We start from the raw sequence: 21290 nt of genomic DNA on the forward strand, positions 1-21290 counted from the left end.
AAATGCCTAGGTAAAACACATGCCCAGAGCCAAGGTACACAGATCAGGATTGCTTACCTTAGCCTGTTTTTCAGAGTGCTGACCTCCCGGCTCAGGCCCTCATTGGCCTCTGTTGCATCATCCAATTCACGCTGAAGTTTACGTCTGGAGGCATTTGCACGTGTGGCTTCCTCTTCCGCTTCCTCTAGCTGCCGTTTGAGCTGCTTCATTCTGGCATTTGCCTTCTCCATCTACAAGACAGAGCCAGGCTGTCACCATTGAGCTTTAAATCAAAAGGGTTCAGAAGCTGTAATTTAGTGATTTTGGGGATTAGTGGGGAAGGGGGAAGCGGTGGACGTTGTCTTTCAGTCCTTGCTGGGGATGTTGATCTTAACAGAAAGAAACAGACTTGCATTAGGCTACAGGTTGCATTATGCAAACCCCAAGTAAACTGCTAAAATTCATTATTGTAGACTATGCAGAAGTATCAGCTGTTTAACCTGGGGACATGTTTTGCAGGATGTAATGGAGGGAGGCATAGTTGTTGCACAGACTGCGGTGGAAGGAAAAGCTGATGCATCTTGCAGCTGATTCTCCATATCTGTCAGGTGCAGCATCCTTCCTGCCTGCCTAGACCACAACCTCCAGTCTTGGCAAGCCAGTACTGCTGCATTAATTGCAACACAGGATCCTAGAAGGGTTCTTAAATACAGGGCCCCTGGGCTTTAAGGGGCCAGTCTGAGGAGATGGCAACACTAGATTCAGGGCAGACTAGTGACAGAACGTGTAATGGTTCTAGTTGCTGGTAACTTCCCACAAGCCACTTTGGCAACCAGAACTTCCAAGCACTCTGTTATTCCTGTTAGGTTATCCAAATAGTTTTGTGAGGCACTTTTAGCTGTTGCTGAACTATTTTTGGGGAATGAAAGTCAAAGTCACTGATGAAGGCCCTTTCTATTTGGCTGGGGACACCAGAGCAAGTCCCATTCAGGGACAGAAGGTAAAGAGAACAGGACACCACAAATTCCCAGCAAGAGACAGGGTACAGACTGCCCCAGCTGGAGGCAGAAAAGCTAGAGTATTGGTAAACATGGGCAGAGACATCCAATGAGCTGTGTGACTTGTTGGCAGCCGCTCCAGACAAACTGGCACTATGGTCTCATTGTTCTTATTTGAACTTGGGGATCCTACAGACAACTCTGCCAGGTAGCATTTTTTTAAAATGCAAAATCAGTTTCTTTAAGAGATCAGCATTTGTACCCAGGGCCACATTAACCCCTTAGTGGGCCCGAGGCAAACTCATGGGCCCTGGGCCGGTTGAGACTCCCTTCCCGAACCCAGTGTTGCTGCCCATGGGGAGTGGGGCTCAGAGCCACCGCTAGGAAGCAGCCACAGCAGTGGTGAGGCTGGCGGAGGGGAAGGGAAAGGGAGGCATACAGGGCCACTTGCACCACCACCATGGAGGGAAGAACTGGGGCGCCCCCCAAGAGTTCAAGGCCCTAGGCATACACCTAGTTTACCTATGCATTTATCCAGCCCTGTTTGTACCAAACTCCTGAGCCAGGCACATTCATAGACGCTGCTGTTGGGAGCATGGCTCTACGACTTCACTTACCTGCTCTTTGTACTGGTCAGCATGCCGACGCTCATCCTCCACCTGCATGAAAACCTCTTTCAGCTTCTTTTCTGTGCGACGTACCAATTTGTTAGCAGCTGCTCTTTCCCTAGGAAAATACATTATCATAATTACCACTTGTCAATAAAACTGAGCAACAAAGTGTTGGCTGATTTGCTCCATTTCTACAGCACACCTGTTATACAACCTGGAGGAGATCTTTTAATTTATCAAGCTTTGAATCACCCTTGGAATTACTAGTGTCCAGTTTTGACTGCAGGCAGAAAAAAACTCAAATCATACTACTTTAAAAGGGGAAAGGGACTTACTGCTCATGAAAGCATCAACTAATCTGTAACCGCTTTGCCTGCTCCTATCATGCAGAAGATGAAGCTAACCACTGGAATGAAACAATTGCTGAGTTACTGTGGTTTAGCTTTTACTTACCATGGGACAAATAGCATACAGTGGACACATGAAATAAATGCAAGGAATCAGCTTAAAGTGCAGTAAATTCTAATCCATTCAACTGATGCATCTGTTTCACCAGTCTGCGAGTGCAGTTGTATTGGTTGTAACTGAAGCACAATTTATCAGCACAGAAACTGTCAGTTTAGATGATCCAAACTAAAACATGGAAGCACTTGTTCTCTGGGATAGGGCTTAAAAAAAGGGGAGATTACAACAGTTTATGTTGAAAGGGGAGTTGTATCCGATTGGAAGGCAGTTTCTAGTGGTGTTCTTCAGAAATTGGTCTTGAAGCCTCTCCTGTTTAACATTATTAGCAATCTTGTTACTAGAACTAGATGAAATTTGTGGATGGGACTAACCTGGGAGGCACTGCCAACATGAGAGGACCCAATAATTATACAGGAAAATTTAAATTCTCATGGAATGGGTCATTAGACATGGAATAAAGTTGAACAGTATGAAGTACAGGCATACCTCGGAGATATTGCGGGTTCGGTTCCAGACCACCGCAATAAAGTGAATATCGCAATAAAGCAAGTCACACAAATTTTTTGGTTTCCCAGTGCATATAAAAGTTATGTTTACACTATACTGTAGTCTATTAAGTGTGCAATAGCATTATGTCTAAAAAACCAATGTACATACCTTAATTAAAAAATACTTTATTGATAAAAAATGCAAAGTGAGCAAATGCTGTTGGAAAAATGGCGCCGATAGACTTGCTCAACGCAGGGTTGCCACAAACCTTCAATTTGTAAAAAACGCAATATCTGTGAAGTGCAATAAAGCGAGGTATGCCTATATAAAGACATGCATTTAGAGACCAATACAAGGGACTCTGGCTAGAAGATGGGGCCATAGAATTGAGACAACTGAAGAAAGATACTCAGATCTGTCAGGTGCCCATAAGTCACAAGTGCAACACAACTTTAAAAAAAAGGCTAAAAGCCATCCTAGGATGTATTAGGCAGCTTATATGCAGAAGAGACAAAGAAGTACTAGTATCATGGTACAGGGCACAGATAAAAACCCCATGTAGAATAGTATGAACAGTTCTGATCACTAAAGTTAAAAAAAAAAAAAGATTACCTTAAAATTAGAATGGATTCAAAGAAAGGTTAAAGAAATGGAGACCTTTTTCTTATTAAAAAGATGAGAAGTGTTTGGCTTGTTCAGCCTAAAAATACATCAAGAAGAGATGTGATTATTACCCTTTACAAGTACATTCATGGGGTGAATGTTAAGGAGGGAGTAGATTATTTTAGGCTAAAAATTACCAATATAAGATCAAATGGCTACAAACTGGCTATGGTGAAACTAAGATAGAAAATAAGGAGATTTCTATAGCATTGTTCCAGTTTTATGTATTATAAAGTGTATTTAAAGTGGATCCTATATTTTCAGGTTTAAATTTTAGGAAGAGCACCTTTGCCTTTTTTAAATATTTTTGGAAAAAAAATCAGAAATTACAGATTACAGAAAAGTATGGGTGGAAGGACCTCAAGAGGTTACCTAGCTAGAGACCTCAAAAAGTTATTGAGCTTCTAAAATTCCACAGGAGAATCAAATAATCAAAGAAAACACCCGAAATGTACTGAAATATTAAAAGGCTGCATTGAAAAAAATCTGACTTGGCATTTTAGTTGCATATACAAAAATGCTGCAAGTACAAAAGTCAAGACTTAGGGGGCTAATTATAGGTCAACCCCACATAAAAGGCAAGTACAATTTTTATTGTTCTTTTGGAGGATTAAAAGGTAAGCATATAATCAGAACAAAACAGAAACTAATCACAAGAATTAAATTTTGAAATGATCTGCTAAGCCAAGCAGTGAAAGTCCAAAACCTGACTTGAGAATGAACATGGTAAGTTTACAAGGGATTGTATGATAGGACAGGGAATTTTGGGACAACCACAAAAGATAAAGAATTGTGCATCTGCCTTACTTATGTTGGAATACAGAGGTAACTTTCTGGCAGCATGGTAGGTATTTGTAATCCCATATTTCATGGGCTTTTTCTGGTTGTCAGTATGGGCCAGAAGGGAATTTCCCATCCTTTCCCCCAGGAATCCTACTACCTTCTAGGAAGATGTTTTTTTCCATTTTCCTCTAAAGCACAAAGTTATCATCCACAGTAAAGTCTGGAAGTTTGACAGGGTTGTGTTGATGGTCTTGCCAGTACTTAGAAAATGTAGTGTATCAACACACTGCTTGCTCAAGTGTTAAAGCTGAAGAGGTTTGGCTACAGTGGTATGATTCCTGGCTTGTCCACACATAACAAATCAGAATGTAACATCTGCTACCTTTTGAAATGTTTCCCTTTTGAAACTGCTCCAGAAGTATGTGTCCATACCTCTGGAATCCTCTCCAGACATCATATTCCAGCAATTTTCACGTGATGAAAATGGCAAGCCAGCCAAAAGGATAGTACTCATTAAATACGGAACATCTTTGGGGCTGGTTTGTATTGCACTTTAATTTGAATGTGTAGCACATTACTTTAAAGCACACATGGGAAACAACTGCCCCATGCCCTTTAAAACATGCCAGGTTCCCCTTGCGTCACTAAGTTTAAAGGGCTGTGTGCAGCCTGGGACTGGTAAGCAGCTTTTTGATCCCAGTTTACAAGTCCAACATGGGATAGGAACTGAGGAATTTTATCTGAGATCTCAAACGTTGCACCTTCTAACATGCCAGATATTCTAGGTTTAGCACAGCAGGACACACAGTTTTTAGGATCCAAGATAAAGTTCCCAAATCCCATCCCATGATCAAATTAATGTCTCAAGTAGGATCTAGAAGTGCCTGGCTGGAGGCCTTGTTCTCACTGGGTCACACCAATCACCAAATTTGGTATCAGGAATGAAGGAAAGAAGGTCAGGAGGTTTTTTTTGCCTTTTTCTGTGATGTGGGATACGGTGCTTTTCCTTGGCTATTTTGGGCCTAACTTCAACTACAAATCTGTCATTACTGTCACTGGACATTGGCCATTCCCTCATCTCCCCTGCTTATGTGTAGCATGTTATAGGGCATTCTTGATATTTCAGGTCTTATGTCTTGCAGTTGTGCATGAAGGTTTGCTGTAGCAATTTTGGGGATCCCTTGGTTAAGTGATGGCTCTGCAATGTGCTTAGCAAAGGGTCAATATGACCAATGAAGAGTTTCAGCAGTTTCTTTTTCAGAAGACAGTGATCTTGAAATGCTGTAGGTAAACACAATCCTTTTATGTTGCCTGGTCCAAGAGTTTCCATTTGGCAACTGATTTCTGAGTAATAAATTCCAATTCCTAGGGCTGAGATGTGAAATTTTTGAACCCAAGAGAACTCCTCTACGATCATGAAAAGGTTGACCACAGTGTTATCTCTATGTTCTTTGAGCTAACAAACATTTCTTACTTTGCTTCCTGCTCAAGCTGTTCTTCGAGCTGTCCAATCTTGGCTTCCAGGGTAGAAATTGTTGCCTTGAATTTAGACTTCACTGATCCTTCTAGCTCCTGTAACTTGGCTTTCAGCTCCTTGTTTTGTCTCTCCAGCTGCTGGCGGGCATTTTCACTCTTCTGTGCAGCACTCCGCTCTCCAGCCAGCTCAGAATTCAGTGTATCAACCTTTTGGATGGGAAGCAGAATTGGTCATTTAATATTATTCAACACCTTTGGTCATTTACTATGCACTTAAAGGGAGCTTAAAGTGCCCAAAACAGCACATGGCAATAACTGCTTCACACCTGCAATGTGGTCTTACGGAACCGATCATTGAGGAGTTCCATATTACTTTGTTCTTCTTCAAGCTCTTCCTCCAGCTGTGCGATACGGGCTTCCAGGCGGCGCTTCTCATCCAACAAAGCTGATCTAAAAGGAGAAAGTACATGGGGCATTACACGGATTGACCAGGTATCGTGGTAACCACTTCGTTACTTTTAACAGAGTAGCAAATTCTCTAATGAGGCTCAATATCCAAGCCAGCAATTCCCCTCATCACAGGGCAATACAGAACATGCAAGGTTATTAATGAGAGACAGTCACCACTGTTCTTAAGTCTCTCTGATGTAGTGACATTACATTTGATAACTTACTTTCCAGAAGCACTATTTGCAATCTCATCTGCCAACTCATCCCGTTCTTGCTCAGCATGACGACGAGCTCTTTCAGAGGCAGCAAGTTCCTTCAAGGGTTTGAGAGAATACGCATCAGCTTTCGCAGCACTTAGTGCTAACCCTCTCAAAAAGTTTTGCAAACATTAATTCAGCTTCCTAATACCAATGGGACATAATAAAAGTATTATATCTGATTTAGTCGATGCTAGGAAAAAAGCAGCCAGAGGTGGGATGTGCAGAACCATGGTGGATCAGCTCCTTCCTAGCTGTTAACCTATACCCCCAGATTGTCCTTGGAGACTTGCTTATCTGGTTTTCCAAAACTGCAGAGGTTGACTTTTCCTTATTAACCAATGATAAATACTGAAAGCATTTAAATTGATCCTTAATTTAGATTTTGTATACAGTCTGAAGGCAATTGACAGCTTATACGATTTACACTATATCTAAGCATCTTTTATGGAAAAAATCCTAATTAGTGAAGCTCAGAAATGGCGAGCCACTCCCTAAACAGCAATTTATACAGCAGCAAAAAAAAAAATGTTGCATATGTTAGCTGCTATATTGAGCATATCTAGTTATCACAAAACTAAGATAAACATGCAAGTGCTTTAAAAAATTAAGGCTAATGGAAAAACCTAACACAAGCACCAGGAAACTTAAATACATTAACTGAACACTGTAGAATTTACAAGGCCTGCAGCTTTCCATGAATGTGAGTTGACCACTTAAGAAGGAAGACAACTAAATACTTTGAAAATAAGGTATTGAGAAAAGTTATTTATGCCAATAAAGAGAAAAATGTGGAGGAAAGGAACAGTGAGAGGTTTAAGAATCAAGTGTAATAAGTACGAAATAATCTTAATGATTTCAAAGGGATGGCTACATGAATATATGCTTCCAATTCTCCATTACTGATACCAAGTACAAGATAGCTGGATAATCTCCATGCATATCACAAATGCTAGGAAGGCCTTTAGGACCCTTCAGGAAGTAAGAACATACCTATACTGTGAAGATGGGGAAACCAAAGCAAAGCAAAGCTGAATGACTCCCCCCCGCCCAGGGTAAAAAGGTACCTCTTGAAGCTGGAGTATTTCTGCTTCAAGACCCTTCAGCTTCTTTTCGTTCTCTTTGGATTGAGCAAAGATCTCATCTCTGGATGCACGGGCTTCCTCCAGTTCCCGCTGGTAGTCTTTCATCTGAGCCTGGAATGTCAGAGGAGAAATACTATCCTTTGTTAGAGAATAACTATAAAGATCTCTTAAAAAACCCAAAACCTTAAGAGTTTTGTACTTGTTAGCAACTTTATTAACTAGGTATTAACATATACTGAAAAGCAGACAAGCAACACTGATATAATGGTGGGGATTTATTATAGGCCCGTCAAGTCAGGAAGAGGAAGTGGATGAGGCACTTTTCAAGCAGTTAACCAAAAATTATCCAAAAGCTATGGGATGGCATGGATGGGAGACTCAATTCCAGACATCTACTATAAGAACAACACGGCCAAATGGAAAATCTTGAGCCTGTTTCCAACCTGTGGGTAGGACAACTTTCTGGGTGCCTGTAGATGTGAGGGGATGCTGCTCCAACACACAGTAATTACACCTTGTCAAAGCAAAGACTTGATTAATCGAGTCTGCTGGAGTCTCGCGTACCTCTTATGACTCAATAAATGGACTGCCAAGGGCTCCAAGATCTCTGCAACTTCCCTCAGTACCCTGGGATGAAGTTTCTCAGGTCCTGCTGACTTGAATTCATTCAGACTTATGAAAAGCCCTAACCATCTCGTTACCTCCTTCCTCAGTTTGTCCCCTTAATCTAGATAATCCTTATTAGGTGTCTGGCTTCATCTTAATTTTTTTTTGTGAAGACTGAGGCAAATTAGCTGTTAAGCAGCTCACCCACTTCTTTACATCTTCTGTTAAGAATTCCCCCGGGTTGCTTAATAGAGGACCCACAACTTCCTTTGTCTTTCTTTTCTGGACAACATACTTAACAGAATTGCTTCTTGTTGTTTTTAACTTCCCTTGCCAAGTGCAGCTCATTCTTTACCTTTGCTTTCCTGATTTTGTCCCTTCACGTTCTTGCTATTTTCCGGTATGCTTCCTTGGTGACCTGCCCATTTTTCCATTGCTTGTATGCTTTCCTTTTGCATTTGAGGCCTCCTAGAAACTCTTGTGCAGCCACATGGGTCTCTTGGCACTTTTCCTGTACTTCCATTGTGTTAGAACAGTTCCTTGTTGGGTTTCCGATACTGTGCCCCTTACAAGCTCCCAACTCTTCCAGGTGCCTTGACCCTTCACAGTCTGTCTTCCCATGGCACCCATGTCTATTAAGTGCCCTCTTGAAATCTAGTGTCCTAGTTTGGCTGACCTCATACTTTCCCTGTTTCAGGATATGGAAATCTATCCTATTCTGATCACTTCCTCCCAAGTTGCCCATCAACTTCAGGTCCTCCATCAAGTCTTCCCTGCTGGTCAGGTCAAGAGCCAAAATAAATTATCTTTTTGTTGCATCCTCAACCTTTTGGAACAGAGGGTGTCTTTACATGTGCTCAGGGGGAAGGAGGGGGCAAGCTTTAATTAGAGTGGCTCCAAGAGCCACTCTAGTTAAAGTGCCTCCAATGCCTGCTGTATTCAGTGCCTCATGCTTCAAAAATGGCTGTGGGGGTGCTTTAACTAACAAGCTTTAGTTGACATGCCCTCATCACCATTTTGAAGCATGGGGACACTTGGAGGTCCCTGGTTAAAGGCCTTGTTCCTCTGCTCATGGTCAGACTAATCACCATATTTTATGTCAGGAAAGAATTTTACCCCATGGGAAAACTGGCATGTGTTTTTTTTGCCCTCTGTAGTGAGGGGTGGAGACCTCTTCCTGGTATCTCTTGAGCAAATATTAACCATTCCAGCAGTAGGACACTGACTTCCATAATATCCCCTGCTTTCTTGTGCCAGGTTAGGGAGTTGTGTTGATTTTGAGTTAGGTTGACTATATTTTTGCTAAGAGGTTAGAAAATAGACTTGTAGAGGATGGTTTAGATAGGGATGATCCTGCCTCAGGCATAGCTGGACTAGATGACCTCTTGAGGTCCCTTCCAGCCCTATTCCTTTATGAGTCTATGAGCATATTGACTTAATTCTGTTAACCTGGCTTGACTCAGGCAAAATTGACACTAAGGAAGTTTAAAAAAAAAAAAAGCAAAGCGACATCATTTATATTTGTTCCAGTTTTAAATGCTATATTTGTTCCAGTTTTAAATGCTGAAATGTGAGCAAGACACCAACATACAAGTGAACAAACAAAAACTGTGCACTTCCATTCACTATTTCATGCTTATAGCTTTCCATAACTTAGATTTATGCACTGTCCTTCTCAAAAAAAGCTTATGACAGTTTAACAAAGCTTAAGAAAATTACAGAAAGAGTAAGATATTGAAACAGATTATCAACCCAGTATTTAAAAGCAAGCCACCCTTCATCCACTCCCATGCTTCAGGCAGAACAACACTTCTTCATTAAACCCTACCTGCTTTGCCAATCTACATTCAATCCCTCTGTAAAAAAAATCCAACAAATCTCTACCCCTGCCATATTCTGTCCTGGTCCTATCCTCTCCCACTCCTCTGCCCCAGACCAAGGGGAATCCCCCACTCTTTCTACTGTGCTTCCCAAAATCATGCCTCCTTCTCTCAAAAGGGAGGCCACAGCTGTCCCCAAAACTGTTCTTTGCTCCCTCCATCCCTTACCCCACCCCCACAAAAATGTATTGCTTTGGTTAAAAAAACAGAAGTAGTAATGCAGTAAGACACTCGATTTCCCTTTCTCTCCCCGTCAAATGGCAATGCCTTTTGACGATGCATACCCCACAGTGACCTGTAGTGCTGAGTAAGCCCTTCCCTTTCCAGCTCAGCTGGGCATAGTATTTGACTGTTCACTCTTAGTCCTTCCCTTAATTCCAGGCTCAGCCTCCAGAGCGGCAGCAGTGATGTTACTATCCCCTATCATCCTGAGGGCTACTGCTGTCCATGGGAGGCTAAAGGGCCCACAAGAGGAGCAGTCTTTAGCTCAGGGCAGCCTGCAGTTCTTTTTAAAGCTCACAGCTGAGTAGACACTTCCCAGTCCAGCTTGGCTGGTCATGTGGTTAAGGTATGGAGCTGCACAGTTGGCCTGTGCTACTAATTTGAGTGCAACATTTAAGCTGTGGAGATATGAAAGTGTGAATTTATGTACCCAAACTTTGAGGCACCCACATGTGAACAGTTGTGCCATAATGCAAACCTTAGTTTGAACTTTGTGTCTTCAGTATACCAGAATCACTCTAGTGCTTAGTTAGCTATTAAGGACATGCCTATACCACTCACACATTGCTTTAGACAGCACTGTGCTGAAAAAACTGCATGTAAGCACAACCACCTGAACTGGAAGTAGTGGGCCTCTTAACAGTTGAGAAAACTTCAGCCTACCCACTGAGGTCTGCTCTAACAGGTAAGCACAGAAAACAGACCGTTACTTAACATTTTAAGTCTCAAATAACCATAAGTGGAGCACCAACCCTGCCTATAACACGCAGTCTCAAATCAGTTTTTATTAATCGATTACTTCAAGTAGCCCCTGCTACTTGAAGAAAGCCCTTATTTAGATTAATAAATGCAGAAAAATGTATAGCTTTTACAATAATTTCAATTAACTTCTGCATGAAAAACACTGAATAAAAAGGAGAAAGAACCTTACAATAATTGTGTGTTGGTGATTTTAACTTTCTTGTAAAAAAAAAAAAAAAAAAAACACACAGACGGAAGTGAAATTACACAAAATGTTTCAACATACTAAAAATCAAGAGGTCATCCTTAGGAGGAAAAGTAAAAGTTTTTGCAAGGTACACCAAGCCAACGTACATTAAAAAAAGAGCACTCCCACAAATGCAATGCAAAGAAAAGACAAAATGAAGCAGTGAATGAGTTATACAGACCTGAAGCTTGCGGAGCTGTTTGATTGCTTCATCTCGAGCTTTGTTTGCAGCTTCAATCTGACCCTCAAGGTCTTTCATATCCATCTCCATTTTCTTCTTGGAAGCTACAGCAAGAGCCCGCTGTTTGCGCTCATCCTCCAATTCGGCCTCAAGCTCCCGCACCTGAGAAATTACATTTTGAGAAGCTGTTACAGAAATGAATAGACTGGAAAAGTGCAAGAACTCAGAAGGAATCCAAGAGACTAAGAATGAAAATGCTTTGATGGAGAAGTAGAGGTGTAAGTAGAACAGACCTGTTTAACCAGCATCCTCTTCTTCTCTTCATTCTGCTCATCTCTGGCTTGGAGGTCTCTCTCAAACTGGGCCTTCATAGCCTGCATGTTCACTTCTAGACGAAGTTTAGCATCTTCTGTGGCCTGAAGCTCATCTTCAAGTTCTTCTAGCTGTGTCCTCATTTCTTCTACCTGCTGCTCCAAGGTTCGTTTTGATTTTTCCAGCTCATGGACCTAAACCACAAGTATTAAATGAAGCTATCGTTACAGATGGCAAAGTAGAAGATTAAGAGAAGAATAAGATATTGGGCCCTCTGTTACTCTGCAACTATCTTACATTACAATCAGAATGATTAAGACTGCAGACACATAAATAGAAATTCAAAAGGTTGAAGCATAAGCCTTGGAGCGCACTGCACTGTGACAGCTGCATACAGAGGCAAAATGTTTGTTCAGAAGTGCAAGAATCAAACAGGCTATGCTTTGAAAGACAGCAAACATTTGAAACATGACAAATTTGGTCCTGAATAGTCCTGTTAATTTTGCCATAGTTAGGGCAGGGCTTTTAAGGGTTGGCACCATATGTTGGCAGTTTTGAAATACAAGACTGTGACTTATCATAGACATTCTTGGACTATGGCACCTCATTTCTAGAACTGTATTAACCCAAATCAGAAGTATGCAGAAATATAATTATAGCTGTCTAATGCTAGTAGGAATCAAAGCCTGATGAAGGAAGCAGAGTTGGTAAGATGCCAAATTTTAAGAAAGCGTAAGGACAGAAATCAATCGCAATCACAATCTGCACACCTACTCAGTATGGCTATGGACAGGCAGTCAATTCCAGTACTGCAAATTTCCAGGACATCTGCAGCACTGGAATATATGGCAAGGGGACTACATGGGTGTTCTAGCCCCCTAGTCAGAGAGCAAAGTTCTTATCCCTGAACCCCATGGCAGACAAGCTAGGACAGGCCCAGCTACAGGGAAATGCCCTCCCACACTGCAGAAGGGGTCACTCAAGCTGTGCACAGGGGTGCGAAGCAGATATGCTGCAGCTTGAAACCTTTCTAGAGTTTTGGGATGGTTCCAGCTGTGAGAAAGTGCTCCCACCAGTCCACTCAGTGGGACTGTGCAGGGGGTGGGGGAAGCATTCCCCACAAGATTTAACCCCTTCAGGGACATTCAGTATAGATCTACTTCTGGGGAAATGCCTCCCCCACCTTACCCTTGCACAGACTAGGGGGCAATGTCTTCACAGTGCTCCCTTACAGCTTGCTCCAAGATGGGCAATCTGGTAACCAATGCTCTCCTCTGGAGAGAGGGAGGGCAGAGGATGGTGGAATACTAGTAGTTCTTAAAATAAGTGTACAGCCATTCAAGCTGGCATAGGAGGAAAAAGAGATCTTCCTGGTTGAAAACACTCATTTTCTCATGGAAGAGCCAGTTCTCTTCCGTGAAGACCCCTTCAATGGCTGTATGCTCTTTCGTGCTGGCTGAATGACTTCTATCCAGGCACAAATGTAACAACTTTCCATAAGCTATGCTTGCATCTGTGTAGAGATGCTTCTTACTAGTAAATAACAAATTAATTTCCAGCATTTTTATAGTTAAATTCTTCAGGTGCTCTTTTGTCTTACCTTCTACAAATCAAGGATTCAAACTTGGAAGTTTTCCTAGCTGGCAAGTTGTTTGTAATTTGTCAAATAATTTCTCTCTCCAAACAAACAAATGAGCCACATTGCATTTTCCCTTCATGCAACACAGTGCAGTACAGTACAGAGTGTGAAAAAAATGCTTACATTTTTGCCCACATCATCTTTGGAGCTCATTAAGTCCTCCATGTCTGCACGTAACTGTTTATTCTGCCTCTCAAACTCTTCCTTAGCCTCCAATGCTTCTTCCAAAGCTCGAGCCAGAGAAAGTGCCTTAGTTTCCTTCTCTCTAGCTTCTGCTTCTGCACGGTCTCGTTCTTCTGCATATCGAGCAGAAATGTTTTTCTCTTCTGCCAGCATCTGGATATTCAATTCCAAAACAAAACAAAAATCTGTGAGAAAATCTGTTAGAAGGATACTAAATTGCTAACACTTAAATTAACAAGAGCCACTCCATGAGGATCCTCACAGAAAAGAGTTAAGGTGAAACTTCAGCGTGGCTATAAACTCATGAAGAGGTGTTAACTCTTAAACACAGCTTGTCATATCATAATGGAAGGCAACATCATGGGCTCTTTGCCCACTGAAGCGAATAAAAAAGTTGTCATTTGTAAAATAGCTTGGCCTCCACTGAACAGGTTACAGTACATTTACAAGTGCATTCATTTAAAACACTATTTAATCAGATTATTTTTAACAATTTTTGGAGCAATTAATATAATGACTGAGGATTTACATGTTGCCACTATTTAGAGTAGAAGAAAGATGTGAAAAATTTTCAGGGTAGGTCAGCATAAATCTAAACACACACCACCACCACCACCACCACCACCACAACAAGGAACTAACTACCTGATCAAATTTCTTCTGTTTTTTCTCCAAGTTGGACACAATCTGGCGCTGATGATCTAGGTCAACCATCAAGTCATCCAGCTCCTGCTGCAGACGATTCTTTGTTTTTTCCAGTTTGTCGTAAGCTATTGCCTTCTCCTCAAGACGCTGGCTCAGAGCTTCCATATCTTTCAAGAGTTTCTTTTTGTTTTCTTCCAAACCTTCAATGGTTCCCAAATCATCATCTACCTTCTTTTTGGCATCAGCCAACTAAAGTTTTATAATAAGAAGTTTTGTTATAAACTCTTACTGGCCACAAAATACCAAGCAGGAAACAAATACAAGTATAGCTACATCATGCAAATAACAACATTGAGGACCCCATCAGAAAAAAAGGCAGTTCTAATATTAGTTAAGTAAAGTGTAAACAAATTACCCATAATACAAAATCCTATAAAATGTGACAATTCATAACACCTTTCATATTCATGATTACTGAGGTCTCACTGCTGTTTTAACACTTCAGTGGAAAAAGAGCAGAGCCAGTTATTTGACAGCTAAGTAAGAATTCCTTCATCTGTAACAAATATACTTTGGCACAAAAGCTTTGACTCATTTATCACACAATTAAATGCCACACTACTGGCCTACCATTTTCAATAGTTTACCTGTGACTGCAGAACTACAACCTGTTTTTCCAAGTTTTTCCTAGCCTCTTCCTCTTCCTCTTGCTGCTCCTGTAGGTTGTTCTTCTCTTCTTCCAGCTGCCTAATCCGACTGCTCAGGTTCAGTTTCTGGCGGGTCTCCTCCTGAAGAAGCTCCTGTTCCATTAAAGTAAAGACTATTGGCAAAAGTGAAATTTGAGCATTTACTTTAGCTTTTCACTGTTGCCAGCCAGAATCTTATTTAACAATCCTTTTGCTTCCCCAAGGGTGGGGTGGAAAGGAAACCAGAAAGATAATGTTGCTATAAAATACTCACACTACCACTAAAAAGGTATACAAACACATATGGTTGTATGCATGTACAAGCAACATCCTAAGAAGTTCATTAAAAGCTAGTATGGCCATGAGGTCTCAAAGAGATGCAGTTTAATGGGAGAAACTGGCAGATGCAGCTAAGCCACTAAGCCAATAGTGAAAGTTGTAAGAGAGAGGAAGAGAAATCCAGTTTCAGGCTTGAGGTGCATCGTTGCACCCCAAAGCTAGCAAATGCTGCTTACCTCTGGTCTAACAAACATTAAAGTGCAGTGGCTCACCTGAATGGCATAGTGACCATTTAATTAAGCCAACGTTTTGTGGCACACAAAGGAAAGTTACTGATGAGAAAGGAAGGAGAGGAGCGAGTGATCAGCAGCATAATTCACTCAAAAAGCTAAGTAAGTGTGGGTTTCCATTAGAAAAAAAAGTTTAAAATCCTGAATGGAGGGGTATTTTTAGTCCCATAATTTAACTTTCATATTGAAAAAGTCAATAGTACACATTCATACAGCAATTGCATATGCACCTGTGTATCTTGAAGCTGAGATTCCAGACTGGCAGCATCTTTGGCAAACTTAATGCCTTTCTTCTCTGCCTCTTCCAGAAAACTTGAGACGTTGTCCAACTCATTCTACAAACAAAGAAATCTAAAAGGTTACCTTTACAAGGTAAATTTGAATGCTAATACTGAATTTAAACAGTCCCATTCTAAAGCACCTATACTCCAATACATCCATTAATTATCTTTAGTCATGCTTGAAATATTGATATTGGCAATTTAAATGCTATTTTAAGTAAACAGAGGACCTTCTTATTGGCTCCATCCCTCTCCATGTATTACCAAGGTGACAGGTGGATCCAGAAGCTGCAATCTTTCCTGTCAGATATGATCACTACCAGTGGTCAACACTTACTCATTTTAAACTGGGCTATTGTAATGTTTTCTATTTGGGCTATTTTGGATGACTGCTTAAATGCTTCCATTAATAACATGAAGGGGAAAATTCACTTGAGATAGTTTATATTATATGAAGCATAAATAATCTTATAATTGCTATGAAACACTTTGGAGTGCTAGTTTTTGTTCAAAAAGCCATAATGGCATTAACCTTCTCTTTCAAATGACTCTTCTCTACCATACTTGATCCTTGTAATGAGCCAGAATAGAAAGTCTAGCAGCTAGCTGCACACTTTTCATCTCTAAAATCCGGTTTGTCATCTTGTGGACACCAAATAGATGTGCAAGTTCAAAACTTCCTTAGTATTTATTTTACCTCAAAGAGAAGTTGCATCCTTTTAATATTTTGAAGCTAAATTATTTATAAAGCTTTCTTGGTTGGTTCAGTTTTTGCATACTTTTCTTTGTAACCTGTATACAGCGCTCACATTTTATATTTTTCTTTTTAGTGAAATGGGCTGAATACCCTAACTATATGAAATAAAATGAATGATCTTGCAAAAATACAAATTTTACAATATATTAACAGTGTTAATACACGAGTCTGACCAAAAAGGAATCACTGTCCAAGCCCATGCACCATCCAGACAGAATTCTATATTTATCCTGAGGTTTTTTTTTTAAATGAATACCATATGCAGTTATATAATATAAGACTGAGAATGTAGAACATACAGGGTTAAGTCACCTGGGGAACTAGTGACTGGTCACCCTCACCTTAATACTCAGGAAGTTATTGGATCATATTATAAGAAAGTCCATTTGCAAGCATTCAGCAAAGGAAAGGTTGATCATGAGTAGCCAGTGTTGAGTTACTAAGAACAAATCATGCCAACAAGCTTGATATCCTCCTTCAACAAAGTTAACTACCTGGGTGGATGAAAGAAATGCTGTGGATATGCTGTATTTGGACTTTGTCAAATCCTACATGTTCTTCTCGTTAAAAAAAAAAATGTAAAAAAATACAGGCTGGACAAAACTACTACAAAGCTGAACCAACAACTGGCTTAATAGCTGCAAGCAAAGGATATTCATAAATGGATCCACATCAGGATGGCAGGTGGTTTCAAGTGCAGTCCCACAAGGGTCTGTCCTGAGCTCACTGCTGGTCATTTATTAAATGATTTGGAGGCTGGAAGAGTTTTCTGAGTAAATTCACAGATGACAAAAAAACTGGGAAGAACACACACACTGAAGGACAAGAGCGGAATTCATAAGAATCTTGACAGATCAGAAAGCCTGGCTGGAGCCAACAGGATGAAGTTCACTGTTGACAAATGTAAGGTGCTATGTCCTGGGAATAATAAGACCAAATACAGTAAAAGCCCAGTTATCTGGCATTTTACTAACTGGAACACGCTGTTAACTGGAATTTCCAGCTGGCCAGCCAGGTGTCACTGTATAAAATGGGTGACACCTGGCTGGATGAGAGCACCAGGGAGAAGGATCTGGGAGCCTTGACAGATTACGGACTCACAACGAGTCTGCAGTTTGATGCAACTGTACAAAAGGCAAGTGAGGTTTTGGGATGCATCAATAGAAGACTTTATGAAAACCTTTTTCATTGTCAGCACAACAATGCAGCAGAATCAACTGCCTAGGAAAGTTGTAGGGTCTGCATCATTGGAAGCGTTTTAGAGGACTGGTCAGGGATGACTTACGTTCTACTATGGGTAATTTCCCGTGCTTCAGAGGCTTTGCTTGTTGCCTTGTGGGGCTGGGAAGGTATTTTTTCCCCTTGTGTTGCTGTGCATGTCAGTGCTTTCCCCACATCCCCACCTTCCTGAGAAGCACTGAGGTTTGGCTGAAGCCAAGGCTGTGGATTCTGACGAGCGTGCCAAAGCTTCTGACTTAAACCCAGAGTTTTCCGGCTAACTGGTCATTACCCCCTGCTCAGGGTCAGACAGATCACCATATCTGGGGCCATGAAGGAATTTCCCCCCATGGTCAGATTGGTAAGGGTTTTTTGCCTTCCTTTCTAACAGGGGTGTAGTTCTCTTCCTTAGATTTCAAGTGTATTTTAAGAGCCTTTGCAGCAGCAGAACATTAGCCACTTGCAGTTTCCCTGCTTTACTTGTGGCACGTTAGGATGTTTTGTCTTGTGGTCATGTCAGGGTTACCTGTGTAGTTTTACTAACAGGTTGGATAGTGGATTTGTATAGGATAGTTTGGAAAGGGATGAACCTGCTTTTAGTGGGGTGTTGCACTAGCTGACCTGTAGAGGTCCCTTCCAGCCCTACTTTTCTATTATTCAAAGCCACTAAGTGTTTTGAAAAAATCTACCACCAAGTAGTAATCACAGTTAAAACAAGCTGGAGAAAAAAGTTTAGGTCCATTTGAATCTTACCTGCAGTTTGTTAGCCTTCTCTGCTAGCTCTGACCTCAGCCTCTCCCCTTCTGCGACCTTGGCAGTTAGCTCTTGTACCTGAGCATCAAGCTTCTTCCTCTTATGTTCAGATTCTGATTTGACTTGCTGCAATACTTTCACTTCACATGCTAGCTCCTTGTTGTCAGACTCTAGCCCTTGTTTATTCTTTTCAAGATTTGCTTTGAACTAGGAAAAGGCACAAAATGAAAGCACAGCATTAGATTACAGAACTTCGTATGTTTGTGTCTGGCCCTCTGCTCCAAAATATCACTACAAATAAAGTGTTCTAGTCTAACATCTCTCTTCCCTTCTCTCTCTCCCTCCCCAGCCTGTCTCTCACCTACTGATTCAATTTACGTCTTCACTGATTGTCCGTCTTGCAAGCATACCAGCCCAGCCTCTGGAGTCTTTACTATTCATTCCATCCAGGAAGAGCACACACCAACAGCAGAGACTTCCTCAGCCTGAGAAACGGTTTTTAAACCCAAAAGCTTGCCAAGAAATTTTTTTTCCAATTATTTAAGTTGGTTTAATAAAAGATACTAGATTCACCCAAAGAACCTTGTCTGCCTAGTCTAACATCAAATTTTTCAAGAATGAAGATGTGATTTCACCAGATACTTCTGTTAAAATGTGCGAGACACTTTCTTCACCTTGATACTTGTATGCATTTGCACTTTCTAAAATTCTTTGGATTAATGAGATGGGTTGGGTCTACATGAGATGCTTACTATACTAGCTCATTACTACTGCGCAGCACCATCACTGAGAATGAACCCATGACATGACGCTACTGTGCAGTAAGCATCACTAGGAACTGGCTGGGATGTTACTGTGCAGTAATGCTGGTTACTGTGCAGTCATTTAGTACTTGGTTATAAAAATACTAAATGACTGCATCTAGTAAATGAAACATCTAGTAAAGTTGCTTTGATTTTACTCAGGATAGCAGTCTAAAGATGACAAATGAAGTACTTCTCACCAATAATCTGAAATTTCATGATACCTCCCCCCTTCCCCCCCCCAAAAACCAAACAAACCCCACAAATGAGGAGTTTGAAAACAATCTGGGGTATCAGCCATACCCAAGGGCAACACCTTCAGACAAGGTCCCTAACACTGATGTAGCATGAAAAGCTGTTTTCCCATTCTTTATATTTGCTTAACAAGCAGCTTTAATATTTATGCACATATTCTACGCTGTATTCAGTTAAACTGATCAGATGGATACATTATTTCCATGAGTCTTAACAAACTATTCTATGAGTCTTAACATTAACTATTTTGCCTAAGCAAAAGTCAGTGCAAAATTGTCCATATTTAACATAGAAAATGCCATAGAAATGCCAACAATGCAGAAAATGTTCACAATTTGCAAAGGTATGCATGAGTGATTATGACTGCAGTTTAACAGACTTAAGGTTACTATGCCTGGTAGTGTTTAGAAAAAAAGTAATTTTGAAACAACATATTGGAGCAGTCAGTGTTCCTTAGTGCCCATACACTGCTATTCAAATGTTACCAGCCTCATCTGGGCTGTTAAGGTAACAGCTATCACAAGTCATAATACTACTGGTACAGCTTGATAATTTCTACAAATCATATGTAGGAGTAGAACAGTGAAAATGGAAGTCTTAATTTGTATGCACCGGAGCTGTATGGGAAGACTTCTACAGTATCTAAATTTAGGCAGTTGTAACTATTTTTCATGAACCAGTAAATTATAACTGTGGTTTGAAACATTATGCGATTCCCAAATTCTGCAGAGTACTTTTTTTTATAGTATAAGCTTGTAGAATTATCTGACTGATTTGTAAAATACCTGGTACAATGCTTCCAGAAGTATCTCCACATTGGTCAAAGATTTTTCATAGATATACTAAGAAGGTCCTATAGTAACTGCATTTGGTTGGTCAAAAGAAGGCATTAAAGTCATAGTAGTGGCTTCCTGGTCAGTTTGTTGTAGATATGAACAACCAGGAAGGCTCAGTTTCTCACCATGTGCAAACATGAGAAAAGAGGCAGGATTGATAGCGTTACTTTGCAGAACAGAAAAAAATTCCAAAGCAAGACAGCTTCAATTATCACCTTAAGTAATTTGCACTTCCCACTCACCCTTTTGGCCTGTTCAAGTTGTTCAGAGAGCTCCTCCAGGGCAGTAGCATGTCTTTGCCTTATTTCCTGGATTTGAGCTTCATGATTCTTCGTTTCTTCTTCAATAGCTTTCTTCAGTTCAGCCACTTCCTGCTCACGTTTTGTCCTGAAGCAGCCATAACAGGTTATTTAAGCTAAATTTTTATACTGTATGGTACTTTTAATATTTTAAGTAAAGTTTGCACTTCCATTGTTTTTACAATAGCATAATGCAATACTGTTTAAGGAAAAAGGAGTGGGATAGAGAATAGTCTTGCAGTTGATGACCTGGGAGATGGGACAAAATGCATTCCTATTTCTCTCAGATTTATTACAGAAATTTGGATAAGTTACTGTGCCCACACCAGCCTCCCATTTGTAAACTTGTATCTTTTTTCCCCCAAAGACACCAACACTTAATTTATTTTGATAAATTATATGCAAATTGAGAGGAAAGGAACTAAATCTCTTTAAATAAAACTCATTTCATATTAGGGTTTCGTGGAAATACACTTACAGAGCAACTGTTTTTCCTCTTTAAATTAAATATGAACTTTTATGGTGTCTGCTTAAGTGCACTGGTCACCTTACCTTAATTCCTGCTGTGCTGCAGTGGTATCCAGTGTATCTTCCAGTTCAGTCTTCAGTGCCTCCAGCTCCTCACTTAGGTCTCTCTTCTGTTTTTCAGCTTTGTTACGTGATGCCTTCTCAGATTCAAGGTCTTCTTGAAGTTCTGCAATCTGAGCTTGCAACTCTCGTATTAGCTTTAGCGCATTATTCTTTTGAACTGCTTCATCATCACCTCTGTTAAACAGGGATATAAAGTCACAAATAAGTAAATTTAAAAGGTTTACAGAACATACATTTTATAGTTTTACAGACTTTTCTTATAATATTACAGCATCTTTCTGTACCTAATCTAAAGAAGGATCAGTTATTAAAAATAAATCCATTGTTTTA

The 21290-nt window shown here is 40.6% G+C and overlaps 1 protein-coding gene across 3 annotated transcripts in view; it reads right to left on the reverse strand.

Moving 5' to 3' along the window:
- MYH10 (myosin heavy chain 10) overlaps positions 1 to 21290 on the reverse strand; it is a 140969-nt gene that overhangs the window by 3926 nt on the left and 115753 nt on the right. For all 3 annotated transcript variants that reach the window (XM_090059402.1, XM_090059401.1, XM_090059403.1), the window contains 15 exons: positions 20922 to 21134; positions 20313 to 20457; positions 18177 to 18383; positions 15398 to 15502; positions 14560 to 14712; positions 13913 to 14161; positions 13208 to 13420; positions 11427 to 11639; positions 11134 to 11295; positions 7239 to 7367; positions 6139 to 6227; positions 5791 to 5914; positions 5463 to 5671; positions 1595 to 1703; positions 58 to 230 (listed from right to left, as the gene is read on the reverse strand). In XM_090059402.1, coding sequence (XP_089915528.1) covers positions 58 to 230; positions 1595 to 1703; positions 5463 to 5671; positions 5791 to 5914; positions 6139 to 6227; positions 7239 to 7367; positions 11134 to 11295; positions 11427 to 11639; positions 13208 to 13420; positions 13913 to 14161; positions 14560 to 14712; positions 15398 to 15502; positions 18177 to 18383; positions 20313 to 20457; positions 20922 to 21134 — 2493 coding nt within the window. The remainder of the gene's footprint in view (positions 1 to 57; positions 231 to 1594; positions 1704 to 5462; positions 5672 to 5790; positions 5915 to 6138; positions 6228 to 7238; positions 7368 to 11133; positions 11296 to 11426; positions 11640 to 13207; positions 13421 to 13912; positions 14162 to 14559; positions 14713 to 15397; positions 15503 to 18176; positions 18384 to 20312; positions 20458 to 20921; positions 21135 to 21290) is intronic.

Source organism: Crocodylus siamensis, chromosome 8 (assembly GCF_052110815.1).
Source record: "Crocodylus siamensis isolate JL-2025a chromosome 8, ASM5211081v1, whole genome shotgun sequence".
NCBI lineage: Eukaryota > Metazoa > Chordata > Crocodylia > Crocodylidae > Crocodylus > Crocodylus siamensis.